The 13,892-nt window shown below is 43.1% G+C and overlaps 1 protein-coding gene across 1 annotated transcript in view; it reads left to right on the plus strand.

Moving 5' to 3' along the window:
* Positions 1 to 8,342, plus strand: part of HTR4 (5-hydroxytryptamine receptor 4) — a 203,494-nt gene extending 195,152 nt beyond the window's left edge. The window contains exon 7 of the mRNA XM_067566509.1: positions 8,255 to 8,342. Coding sequence (XP_067422610.1) covers positions 8,255 to 8,342 — 88 coding nt within the window. The remainder of the gene's footprint in view (positions 1 to 8,254) is intronic.
* Positions 8,343 to 13,892: the final 5,550 nt, after the last annotated feature.

Here is a 13,892-nt window from a genome sequence, read left to right on the forward strand (position 1 = left end):
CAGATGGTAGAAGACTTATTTCAGAATGATGTGTCCATTAAAATAACCTACTCTGGGCTGCCAAGTGATTGTTAACTGTAATCCTGATTCACTGTAGCACAGGGGTATTTATCTCTCTCTCTGTCTCTCAGTGCATCAGAAAAGAACAGAGCTTTGAGAAATTGACACTATATTGAGTGATTGCTATAATAGGGATGTTGTAAATAGCCACAATGGGTCATCACAGAATATGTCTGCAGCTGTATCAGTCTCATAAGAAAATGCAGGCATGGAGGGTTATCAGAGCAACACAGTTTTCAATGTGAAGAGGTTGCCTTCAACTCCTGATTCATTTTGTTTGCAAGATTCCAGTGAAATATGGCCACCACCCCACCCACATCCTCTTGTTCTGATTTAGCTGCTTCTACTACTGTTTGTCTGCAAAATGTAATTGGGACTTAAGTCTTCTTGAACCTGTTAGGATCTATTCATAGAAGACGTCCTAGGTCTTCACATTTGTCAGCATCCTCAGTATGCTTCTACCTCTGTTGCCTTTTCAGGACATCCTGCTTAAGGACATCCTGCCTGCCTTTATCTACCCACAGAGACAGGGTACTCAACATGTCTGACAATAACAGAGGCTCCTTAGAATCTCGGGCTGGAATTTGAAGTAGCCATCTGTCAACCCGGTCCTTTCTTGGAAATCTCGTTTCACCATCTCCCCCTTCTTTCTTTTGTGGGGTGCTTCAACTCTGCCATCTACTGGACATTCTGCTCAGACACACAATAATGCACATTTTAGCTCTTTTGGATTGTTTTGTCCCTGAGTCTTCTGTGACACTGCTTTTCATATTAAAACTTCTGGAGCTGGCAGAGATGGAGTGTCAAGGCCTCGTTAGGTTGCAATGGTCTGCACTAACCCAGCTCTGACTGTTATCTACATTCCAACCCCTTTATCACAGCCTATGATGTGCATCCGCTTCCCACTTAAGTTTCAGCACACAACTCCATAGCAATGAGCATAGTCCCTTATACTGGGGAGGTTTGGGGGGCTGCCCCATTTAACTGCTTTTGGTGAGCTATTAGGAAACGAAGCTTCTCTCATCAGACAGGTTCTTCACAGCCCTCATCAGGAGAGAAACAGCTGCAGGCTTTGTTCCTCCTCCACTCATCAGTTATGAAACACAAGACCAGAGGAATCCGCATCACTCCTACCCACAGCTATGACACAGCTGCAGGTTCCTTTAGGACTTCACTGATGCAATGCAAATACTTTCAGGGCACAGCTGGAGAACTAAGTGTAACAGATACAAGGCTGCTGTTGAGCTGATCCCCCAGAGTGCAGGGGCAAAGGCGGGTTGAGGAGCTGCTGAAAGGCTGGCTGCATTTGCTATCAATCTTCATTAGGGATTCCTGAGATTGCTATTATTTCTGGTTTATTTAAAAATGTATTTTAACTTGAAATCTGCTAATTGTCATGTAGCAAGTCTGTAACTGCATGTTCCTGTGACAGTTACCTTGAACCTTCCTCCTCCATCCGCTCCAATCATCTGTTACACCTACTTGTTCCATCTTAAATTAGATTGTAAATCCTTCAGGCCAGGCACTGTCTTTTAATATGTCTGGCCAGAGCCCAACACAATGAGGTTTCTATCTTGTGTTACAGCGATGCAAATGATAATACATTCATCTTTCCTAGAATTCCGATTTGAAATGTTGTTGGTACCCAAATCCCAGGGTGGGGACAGATTATTTTTAAACAGACATATTAAATAGCACACAGAATGTTCTTACTCTGTACTAGGAACGGGGCTACACTGAAAACTTACATTGGCATGGTTACGTCTCTCAGAGACATTGTTATGCCAGCCCTGGTGTAGACAATGCTGGGTCAATGGAAGAGAGAGAGAAACCTTCCCACTGATGCAGTGAGTGTCTACACTGAAGCGCTATGGCGGCGCAGCTGCCACGCTGTAACTGTGCCGCTGTAGCATTTTAAGCGTAGCCTACATCTTATGAGGCTGTGTGGGCCACGAAAAAGGCAAGGTGTGCCATCTACGTTAAGGCATTTGATTCAGCAAATGTGTGAATTAAAACAGATGTACACACAAACAGTGCACAGTACCAGCTCAGATACACACAAAAACACACATACCCTAACATAACTAAACGCAGAACACAATTTTCAATGTACACGTAGAAGCAAGCAGCCATGTACAAACACAAAACTAACATGCACATACTGAGATTTTTACTAGCCTTCAAGTAAAAGGCTCTAAAAAAAAACCCTCTCCAGCTCTGTAAATGTTGATAATGCTGAAAAATTGTTTCCTTCATTTTCTCAGGGAGGGTGGGGTGGACAGAATTAACAAACTCCATGGAGTGGCTGCAGAACTTGGTATAAGTCTTCAACAAATGTTTTCCTGCCACAACAACAGAAACCAGGCTCCTGTGAATTGAAAATGAAGCTTCCTATTCAGCAAGCACACAAAACTATAAAAAGGCAGGTTAGGGGGATGTTACCAGACCGAGAGCAGGGAGGGTCTGCAGTATGGAATAGGTTTAGAGCAGCAGAGGTATTTTCCATAAATCTGTCCCCAACAAAGCTGAGATTGATGCTTTCGTCATGCTTGGAGTGTTCTGGGTACTTTTCTTTTGGATTTTTTCTCTGCTGTTCTTACACTTTGGGAATAAATATTTTTATTTGTAAAGGTTAACAAGACTGGAGCCAACGGTAAGCCCAATGTTTATTTACAGGCTTTGAAAAGTGCAGGTAGCTGCCATGCATGAGTTCCCTCCTGTAGCCCATTAGTGAGACAGCTCCAACCAGCAGGAGTCATCTTCACTCCCCACAGGTTTTTCATGTGCAGTGACTGCTAATGCAATCCAAATCCTTGCGTGTTGTTTGTGACATTGTTCCTGGTGTGGAACGGCCCCTCGTCCTTGCAGTAGCCACTAAGGTTAATTCCATGTAAGAGTACAGACTTGAGTCAAGCCAGGATCAGGGTGGATATGAGTGTTAGGGTTAGGATGATTGCTAAAGTTAAGGGGTGTGAGTCATGACTGTTCTACAGTGCTTTTACATTGTCTCTGCTGGCGTAAAATGGCTTTACTGCTTTATGTGCCTGATAGGGATTCCCCCTGGGATAGGGGGCATCCTAGGCAGGTATAGTCAGTGTAGCCAGCCTTAAACTACCCTCACAGAGCCCCAGGCATAAGGGGCATGCCGGAGGCATTCCTGGGAATGGGGACAGAGATGTTCCTATTCTCCTGCTATTTTTGCCAACTAGCAGGGCCCAGGCACTCTTGGTAGTGGAGCACAAGATAGAGCAGCCCTCAGAAAGAGGAGGTGCAAAGTTATCATTAAACCACTATTTACCCCAGCCCCTGCACCATGCTCAGAATGGGAGTTGGGATGAATTTGGCCCCTTCACTAGGTTAATGATGGGGTCAGAGCTAGAGTTCACATCCAGGAAGGCCAGCCACCATGGCACATTTAGCTTCATTTCAGCATTAGCTCATGTCATTCTTGCAGGTAACACACCACACTGCTCTGTCACCTCTGAGAGAGCTTTCTAGGGGCTTTTCTTCTAGGGCAGAGATGCCCCCTTTGCTTCTGCTGGCTTCTTCCTTGCTTTGGATTTACTATAAAGCCCCATAAATAATCTCCTAGACTCCCTACCATGGTGACAGATAATTCGATAGGGAGCCGCCTAACTAGTTCATCCAAGTTCCAAAGTTCCCATTGGCAGGAGTGGGACAGGTGAGCACAACAGACTCCCACAGTTCTATTGGGGACTGTTTTACAGCACAGGGAACTGGGGCAAGCCAAAGATTACTGGCTATCTTGGCTTTGCTTCCTACCTAACTGTACAAATCAGTGTGGGGGGAGATAGGCAGGGAATTCACCCAATGCCAGGAAAATAATCACCAATAGGATGTACCTTCCTTGCGGTCTCTGACAGTCTCATTTCAATTCCCTGCCTATTACAGGATCACAGTCTCCTCATTTCTATCCTGGGTCTGTCAAGAATTTATCCAAACAGCCCCCTCAACCATGCTGAAAGCTAATTCCAGCCATTTAATTAAAAAGCCCATTGTACTGTCAGAAACAGTGTGTGCTGCAGAAGCAATTATCTCCAAATTGGTCATTATCACAATTAAAATACCATTTTGCAAGCATGCAAACAGCCTGAGGCAGAAGTTCCTTTATGGGTGATAATGCCTCGCCTTTATCGGGCATTATTGCTGGATGATACAGTTTGTGGTCTGAAATGAAATGACAACAGCTCTAGTGAGTTAGAGGAGGAGTCAGCTTCACACGTTGCTTGAGAGTGGGGAGCTATTTCTAATGGAATTTGATGGCTTTAAATACCCGCCTTTAAAATCCCATACTAGAGACTCATTGTAGACAGTAAAGCTGAGCAAATAATTTGCAGTGAATAATTTATTCAGTGAGTTTAGCCTCTTTTTCTGCTCATAGATTGTGATTTCCTCAGATTTATTTATTATTCAAACCTACTCGACAAATATCTCTTGAGACATTGATTTATCCTGACTATCCAGAATCTATGTAGCGCTGCATAGTTGTGGTTGGTGAGATAAGTCACAGGGCATCATTTTGTTTCCTGGTTGGATAAATTCGCAAATGCTTCAAGTGTGAGTGAATGTAAAATTCAGTGGGACAAATACTTGTGCGTTTCAATTTCAAATGTCCTTTCTGTGAATGTAGCTGTAAAGTGAATATGATGCTCCCAGAGAGCAGATTGAATAAAACGTTGTCATCTGAAAAGGACCGGGCCTTAGAGTCTTCTACATCTAAACATTCCTGTGTAAGAGTTAAGCCCTTGTAGGGAGAAACCCACAGAGGCACAATCACATAGCACAGCAGCCCACCTGTGGAAAAGCCCTTTGGCAGTTTACTTATGAAACCTCCCAGGCATCAATAATACAGAACATCCATTATTCCAGTGTTTTAGTTTTCACACTCTGGCGTGGTTGCTCATTGGGGCGCAGAATGCTTTACCGTCCCCCACGTGCTCATCTCCTCTGATGACCAAAAGTTGGAGTTTTTGAGTCAGGCACCAGAAGGAACGTGAAAATCAATTTCTGCCCTGAGAGATTCTAAGGATCACTAACAAGTTCTCTTTAGCTCACCTGCTTTTCATACAGATGGCACCTTCTGCTAAAATGCCAAACATGGACAATTCCTTTCTGATTATGAAGTGAGATGGAGGATGTGCCGCCTCTTTTGGGGGGCCTGTATGAAGCCACTTCTCAATGGCTGTCTCACCTGCTGCTGAAACAGCTTGTGCATTGCTCTTCAGCATGGCTGCCTTGCTCGCAGAGCACAGAATCTCTCGTAAGTCAGCTGTAGCACAGATCCTGGCTTGCTGGTGTGTCCTTGGTGGAGCTTCTTGCACAAATGAGTTCAGTCTGACTTGGCACGATATACAAACCTAAAGTCTTTACAAACTGTTTTAGTGCAAGAAAAGACCATTATGATAATCTTGTTTGACTTCCTGTCTAGCAGAAGCCATAGAATTTCACCCACTAATTCCAGCAACAAGCCCATATCTTGTGGTTGAGCTAGAGCATATTTTAGAAAGCTATCTGAGCTTTATTTAAAGATTTCTAGTGATGGAGAATCCACCACATCTCTTGGTAAAGTGCTGCTATGGTTATATCCACGTGCATCGTAACCAGTATTAAAACAGCTGATAGATATATTAGAGATGGGCTTGAGCATGGACAAATTTAGATCTAGAGTCGGGTGACCAGAGGTCCTGATTGTCCTGATATTAGGGGCTTAGGCAACTATATCCCCTCTCTTCCCTCCCCCCCAAAATAAAGTCTCCCAGTTTTTCAAACTTGCTATCTGGTCACTGGAATTCAGAGCCAGACTTCCCCAAAGTTTGGGCGTGTTCATATCCCAGCTTTTAATTTAGACTCTTTTCTAACACATAGGTACTAGCAGATAGACACTCAGTACATGCATCCAAAGGCCCTGCTCCACACAGAGGAGTGTGCAATTCTAGACATTCTGTTGCTAGAGTGTTATAAGAACAAATCCTGGGTCTAAAGCTATTTGCCTGCCCTCTTCACACATGCTAAAAGCAGTAGAACTGATCATACTCTTTTTAAAAATGTACATTAGGGCTGGATAATTGTTGTAGAAGTTTCAGATGAAGGGGAATACAGGCTTGTGTACACAGCCACTTAGGCCAGGTCAGGGGTGGATGTGAAAAACATCCACCCTGAGCAGTGTAGTTATACCGACCTAATCCCCTGTGTAGGCAGCACTGTGTTGATGGAGAAGGTTCCCTAGCTAGGCTGATGGGAGAAGCTCTGCCATTGGCATAGCAGAGCCTTCACTAATGTGCTACAGCAACCCAGCTGCATCAATGCCACTGTACATGAAGACAAACCTCTAGTTTGCAACAAGCTGGGTTGTGACTCTACGCTGCACAAGCTTTTTCAGAGTGAGGTAGATCAAAGCATATTATAGAAATAGGTCGTGGCCGCAGGGTCCACACTGGTACATAGTGCATGGTGGGGTAGATTTATACCGTCTGCTTGCTGTGATTTAAGGGTTGGTGTAGACAAGCCCTAACACAGCTCACTGCCCAAAGCCCTTGGAGAGAAAGGCCATAACATAGACACTGGCTCTGATTCTCTGAGCTGCAGTTGTTCGAGGCTCAAAGCTGGGGATAGAGGTGGCTTTCTGCTCCTTGTTTAGCTTCCCAATTTTGAGCCCAGTAAGGGACTGGTTGGCCCCCAGTGTTAGTTAGAGGAGCCACCGAACTGCTCTAAACTACAGCTGGCTGCCTGTCACTGACTTGCTCCAGCCACGCCCCCGCCTCAGGCCACACCCTGCTGTGGGGTGCAAGGGAGGATGTTGTAGAGCCACTGGGCTAGCTCTATGCCACCTCTGGGCTCCCCCTACACCAGTGGACATCCGGGGTAATGAGTTCAGCTGGCTTCACAGCCCTTGAATGCGTCCAAAACAGCACAAAGGAGCTGTAGCAAACCCTAGAATCAGGCCCACTAAGAGCCAGATTTTGATAAAACCCTCCAGTTGGGGACAGATTTCCAAAAGAGCTCAGCTGCCATTCAGGCACCCAGATGAGAGGTCGGATTTTTGCATGAGCCTCAGTTTATTGGCTCCACATGGGGTGTTGAGCTGCTTCGAACATCTGGCCTCAGAGTGGCACTTGAGGCGGCACTGTAATTAATTGCTTCAGTGAACACCAGTTTTCCCTTTCTAATTCTGTGCAGCAATTTCATTTTGGTGGACTCTGGCTTCTTGCAAAGAAGACTGATTATTAGATCTGAAGTGTTGCAAGGATTTGCATAAGCCACTTTGGCACCAGTTGCAGGGGAGCCTTACGCTCATCTCACATCTGCCCCTTTTCACTAAGCATTGCACTCCAAATTCCTTTGTATTAGGAGAGACAGAAAACAGAGTTACGTGTCTCCACCAACCTAAGCCAGGAATGCCACTCACTGTAGAGAAAGCTATTTTGATAAGGGCAGCATTAGGCTGTCCAGTAGTGGGATAAGAAGCAGAGGTGGACGATTCTTACCCATCCTTTATTCACATCACTTTTGGCTAGGGCCCAAAGTCTGCAGGAAATCAATAATTTGCAAGTGAGAAGTAGGGTTGAACCCTCAGAGTGCTCTCATTTTCCAGTGTGGGAAGTACGTGTATTTCAGCAGTCTCCAGGGGGTTGTAATCCTGGATGGCAATGATTTGATTGGACAATCAAGGACCGTTGTACTAAAAGAACTGAGATTACTAGCAATCAATTGTTTTTAGTGTATGGTGCATGTGATTCAGAGTAGGTCTCAGTGCCACTCTAAAGGGCACATACATTCCAAGCGAAAGCAAAGTGATTCTTTAATATTTGCTTCAAAGAAATTCACTTCTGTGTTGACAGCTCAGTCACCAACATCCACCAGAATCCAGGGTCTCCTAATTCACTAGCTTGTTTTTTTATGGGAACTAGTCATAGATCAGTTCTACATGAACCGCCAGGTTCCTACTTTCCAAGCATTGAAGTTGACATTATGGTCACAGATTTCTTCTCCCATCATGAACAAAGTTTGGATTAACATTTTACCTGACAGGTGGAGCAGGGAAACAGGATATTGGAAGCACTTTGAAGTCACACGTGCCTGGGTCTCTCACTCTCCTGAGAAAAGTAAAAGCTTAGCCTGTCCCTTTTAATTTGCTCTAGTGACTCCTATTTGTTTTGTTTTTTTCTCCTCCCAGGTACACAGTTTTACATAATGGGAATCATCAGGAACACGAGAAGCTTCCCATCCACAATGACCCAGAATCCCAAGAGTCCTGTTTCTAACGTAGATCTTGGAAGAGGAACAGCACCCCACATTACCGGATGATTTTTGGACAGCAGAACTCTAATGCAAACTCATTGGTCTGCATTTCCATGGTGCCTCCTGTGCTGATTTGATAGGAATGGCTAATAGCATGAGTGTGGTGACTGAGGAGGCTGAGGAGGGGATGCTACGTGCAGAACGATTGAGGAGACCTCTCTGTTGCTGCAGGATGTCTGGACTTCATTAATGCAGCAGGGCCTTAATGTCAGTGCTTTACAGAGGTGTGCAAACTTCCATCACTGTATACAAAGAACACACACACAAGCCCTTGCGCACACATACCCACACACAGATTTATGGTTTGTCTCCAGCTGCCATTTTTGGCTGCATGCCGCCTCTTTGTTTTGTGACAACAATATTGTAGTCTTTAAAGATTTTACATTTTGACTTGAAGTGATGCTGAACTGCAGTAAATGCCTCCTTTGTCTGCTCAAGGTCATGCCCACACCTAACATGGGGCTAGCAGGGGAGAGGTAGCGCTTATGTTTTCTTTCTGAAGAGGAATTCTTTTCCTTCTCAGTTGTCTTTAATGGTGAGATCTGTCGGCCAGAGCTAACAATTCCCCTGATCCAGTGCAGTGTCAAATGGAAACAGTCTTTCCCTGTAGATGCTTTCCAGTGAGGATCCTGACCAAGATCTCTGGTAAAAGAACCAATGAGCAAAAGTAGCCCATGAAGATCTAAAATGCAGCCCATCGAGACTTATCATCTTTGATATGGAGACATGACCCACTGAGACTGCAAGTCCCAGCAAGTGCTGCTCTATCTTAGCCAGAAGAAAGTAGTAGCAGTCTGCCCCATTTTCTGCCTATTAGATGCAGTTGTCCTTATTTAGGCAAATTTTGGGCATTCCACCTGTAAAAAGAAAGGTCGGTCAAGGGTCACAGTCCTTAGGGAATATCAATCTGTAATAGCTCACTAAGTGCCATGTTGATAAATATATGTCATCTAAAGAGCTTTTCTGGCTACAGTTGGAAGATGTGGGTGTTTTGCTTTTTCTTTATTTTCTTTATTTTTCGCCTTCCAGCTGTGAGACTTAAGCAACAAGCTTCAGAACTTTAAATGTTGCCCTATGCACCTGTCCTTTTACAAAAATCTCATTTCCTAGCTGCTTCCTGCATGTAGATGCATGTAGATGTTACTATGATCTTTGTAGGCAGCTTCCTCCTTTGCATGTAAATGACAGGCAGTGCTGTAGATCTAGGAACCCTGGGAGTCTGATTTTCATGCAGTGGAAATACACAGGTTCGAGACCATGGGCGTGTAACCTCCTTAGATGAAGATCTAACCCAAAGATGATGGCCTTAGCCTGGAAAACAGAAATGTATTTTGTTACATTGTGTAATCATGTACAGATTTTTTTTAATGTAAAGAAAAAAGTTGACATTATTTATTATTATTTTTAAAAAAGAATGTGTTTTTTCCATTGAGAGCTTCTAAACATGGGAGCTTATCATATATAAATATACATATAAATATTATTATTATTATTTTATTAATGTTCTGTTGCTATGTGACAGGTATCTACTGTAAAAACAACCTGCTTTGAACAAAGAAAAAATATTGCTGAGTAAGAAGATTTTGTGCATGATAACAGCAAGCAGATTTCCAACCATGGTGTCTGACTATCCTTGACTTCCTTGAAATGTTCTTTCCACTTGGACAAACTCCATGCTAACGTTTCTCATCCTTTTCCTGTAAAAATCATTAAAGCACTGGCCAGGAATAGTCCTAATTAGATGAAATGGTGGAGCCAAATAATTTTAATTTAGAAAACCCAAAGAGGTTAGCAGCAGGCACAGAACTGTTGGCTTTGATGCTTCATATTTTACTGCAGGCACTGGTGCTTTAAGAGAGAGAGTGAGAGACACAATTTAAAATAAATATTGGTTCATCACAAAGGCCCAATTCCGTAATCACGTGCTTGTGTAGGGGTGGCTTTTCAAAAGTGCCCAACATTGGCGTAACTCTGCTCCCCTTGAAGTCAGTGGTACAACTCCCATTGACTTCAGCTGGAGAAGGGTTAGGCCATTTCTGAATGCTTTTGAAAAGACCGTCCCCAAGCAAGTTTGCTCCTGTGATTTAATTCTCAGTGGAACTATTCATGTGAACAGTGTTTGGTGGGATTGAGTTCTAAGACTGTAGACCAAGTAATGTTGGGTCCTTGCATTCATCCTAAGTGGCAAACAAACTTCTTTCAAACAAACAAAAGCAAAAAAAAAAAAACAAAAACCCCAACCAAACAAAAAAATCTAGTAAACCCTTTTCTTGTTCTCCATAAAAAGGCACTGAAAAAGATTAGTGGAAGATTTCTGCATGCAAGATGAGACCAGTAGCATGGTGACACGTGCAATGGTGTTTCCTTTTTCCCTCTCTTGCTCTTGGAGTGTTATTTTTTCCTAACGTATTCTAATGTGCTTTAACAGTATATCTCATCTTAATTTAAAATAAAATCCCAAACACTGTCTTATTCCTGGGAAATGTTCAAGGAGGTTTTAACTGGGACACTTGACTCACAAGCCAAAATAATTAGCAGCTCTGAAGCAAAAAGTACTCCTGTTCTAAAAACCTCTTACTACATTTAGGAAACACAAATGCCCATGTTCTGTGTCACTTCTGGCTAATGACTGGTTGGTACCAAAATGCAAGAGGTTTCATGTAACCTATCACTAGCCACCTGGCAGCTATTATTTTATAACTCAATAGTTTCAGTAATGCTTCTCTGTTTGAAATAAATCGTATTTTCAAACACCAAAGCAATCTAGTGCGTCTCTGAAGAATACAGGGTCTCTTGATTGGAACCAGTTCTTGTTTTTTTCCTTCTCTGAAGTTTCAGTTAGCTGCTCATTGATGAGTTCACTGGTTTGTGAATTCATAATTCCATGGACCATTCTGGGTAATGATTTCCATGACACTTTGGAGCACAGGCGAGGTGACCTGGTCTTCATCTGATGTGGCATAGCAGAAGTATGGTGCTGAATAGTATGTGATCCATCAACCATTGAAAAAAATAAAATTCCTCTATGTATATTACTCTAGTTCATTCGAATTTTTTTGCATTGTTTACATTTACATGGGAAGACCCAATTGGACAAGCATTCCCAAGAGGTTATAGCACCTCTTGGTGATGTGACATGTGAGGCAGTGCCTTTCTGGTTACTGCTATCACATTTGGTGGGAAAGCTCTGCAGTCCTGAACAATTATACCATACCTTGGTAGGGGAGGAGGCAGTAAGACATGAATTTCAAGTGATTTGGACTGCTCAGAGAGTATAACAATCACTTGGAAACACAAGGGCAGCACTTTAGCACCACAGTTATGGAAGGAAATCAACATTCAAACGTTAGAAAAATCAGACCGGATACATCGCATGGACATTATTGACAGAGGTGGGAAACCAATTATAGCTGGTTGGAAAGTTCCAGTTTTTTAAAGAGGGTCAGATCGTCATATTTTCAGCTTGTGTAACTCAACAGAGCCCCAGTGAAGACAACGGAGCTGAGCGTCTGGCCCACAGTGCTGAAGTTGTTTCTGAATTTGCAGTCTAGTGAATCAGTCTTGGGCCTGATTTTCCCATGCCTGGCATCCTGTGTCATCATTTACACCAGTGCAAAGTTAGTGTAGAAAGCCACCAAAGCAAGATGGTATGCTTTTACACCTGCTTTGCAGTGCTGTGACTGTACAAATCAGGAGAATTGGACCTCAGCTTCGAAAACACTGGGGAGCCCATGCACATAACAAGATCCTTAAAGTTTCCTTATCCTTCACAACCCTGCTATCCCTCCAGAAGTTTCAAGACCTCTCACTCTTTGCCCTTTCAATCAGACCTCTCTCCAAAACCCACTTTTTCATCTCCCAATGAATCCCACTCCTGTGTTGTGAACACGTCCCGTCTTGCTCTAGCTAATACCATGATTCTCTTGCTATGTAATAAGAGTGTCATGGTGATAATTTTAAAAATAATGATATTTTACCCACCTTCCCATCAAGCACTTATTTCCCTGGGGTGAGTGGGCAGATCTAATTTTGTGAGACTGATCTATAGGGCTCGTATCAATTCTCAGAGTCTCTTACTGAACTTTGTTTTCTGTTGTGCTCATTCTAAAGCTAAGAATGCATTCTTGCATTCTAGTCAATGACCAACTTCTTTACCTCCTCATCCATGCACTTCAGCACTAACCATCAAACCATTGCATTGAAAAATTTATTTTCCTGGATCATTTTGCATTCTTGGGCATGCAAAAAGTCCCTGAAGTGTAACCTTTGATCCTCACTATAACTCTGACTGTTAGATCCTAATATATATCCATCCTTTGGCCAGAGATAATAGAAAGTTGGCTGCTCAACTTACTGCTAACCCATCTTCAGAAGATTGCTCTGTTGTCTGATTTTGCAGACTTTTCTAGGTCCTGGAGGAAGTACTTTGCAATTTTACATGAAGTCTGTTAGTGGGGCACCTGCCTAGATATGCAAATCCAAAGTCTCACTGAGAGCACTTCAGAAAGTTTGGTGATGATAAAAGAGGGTGGTAAACAAATTAGACAATTACTTTCAGGGATAGATTGGAGACCTAGTCTAACTCTCACCTGCCTGGACAGCTTCCTTTAGGTGGGTTTCAGATAGTATAAAGTTCTTGATCTATATTGTATGTTCAGCAGCAGCATCACATGCCATGTACTGTATGGGAAATTTTCATCTCACCAGAAGATGATTTGCTATCTGCTAGAAAACTAACCGCCACCCCAGATTCAGTCACCATTGCGATGTGTTGCTTTTTTCTAGGTGAAATGCAGAAGCATAATAAATGATTACACCACAAATAAGAAGTTGGTGCCTGCAAAATAGAAGCTCTGAGGCAGAGTGCAGAGGAGAGGCCAGACATTTTAATTAATGAATGATCAAGACTGTCAGAAGGGCCATGAGGCAATAACTGGATGACACGAGCTCTGTAAATGCCAGCGCTTCAGACAGTCAGAGGTTGCATTGCTTATTGAGATATACAGATATGTGGCTGCAGGCCAAGTGTACTAGATGGTCTATCTAATAAACACCATACATAGAGATGAACTTTTATTTGGATTTATGTCCAACCTACTTCCTCCCTCACTATTATCTCAGGGTTGAAGATACGTTCTCAACTCTTAATCCTGGAGTGGAGCAATGAATGAAAAGGGAGGAGAGGGGTACCTTGGAGGGTGCATCAGAAATATAGCTTACAATAAATTATAGAATCTTTTTCAAGCAATCTGACAGCCCAAACGTTGTTGTATGTTAAAGTTGCAGAATATGGGGTCTGTCTAAACAGAAAAAGAAAGAAAGAAAGAAATCCACCACTCTTTGGCTACGAAATTTATGTAGGACTTACATGAAAGCAACGTTCCATGCTCCTATATGCCCTCTGGGTTGAAGTGCATTGGCTCAGCTGTGAAGGGAGGACTGGAACTGTATGTAGTGACAAATACTGGGAATGAAGTCTATTGGCAGAGCTGTCCAGGGAACACTTATCCAGC

Source organism: Emydura macquarii, unplaced genomic scaffold (assembly GCF_026122565.2).
Source record: "Emydura macquarii macquarii isolate MOO-44397 ecotype Brisbane River unplaced genomic scaffold, CSIRO-AGI_Emac_v2 contig_2768, whole genome shotgun sequence".
Lineage (NCBI taxonomy): Eukaryota > Metazoa > Chordata > Testudines > Chelidae > Emydura > Emydura macquarii.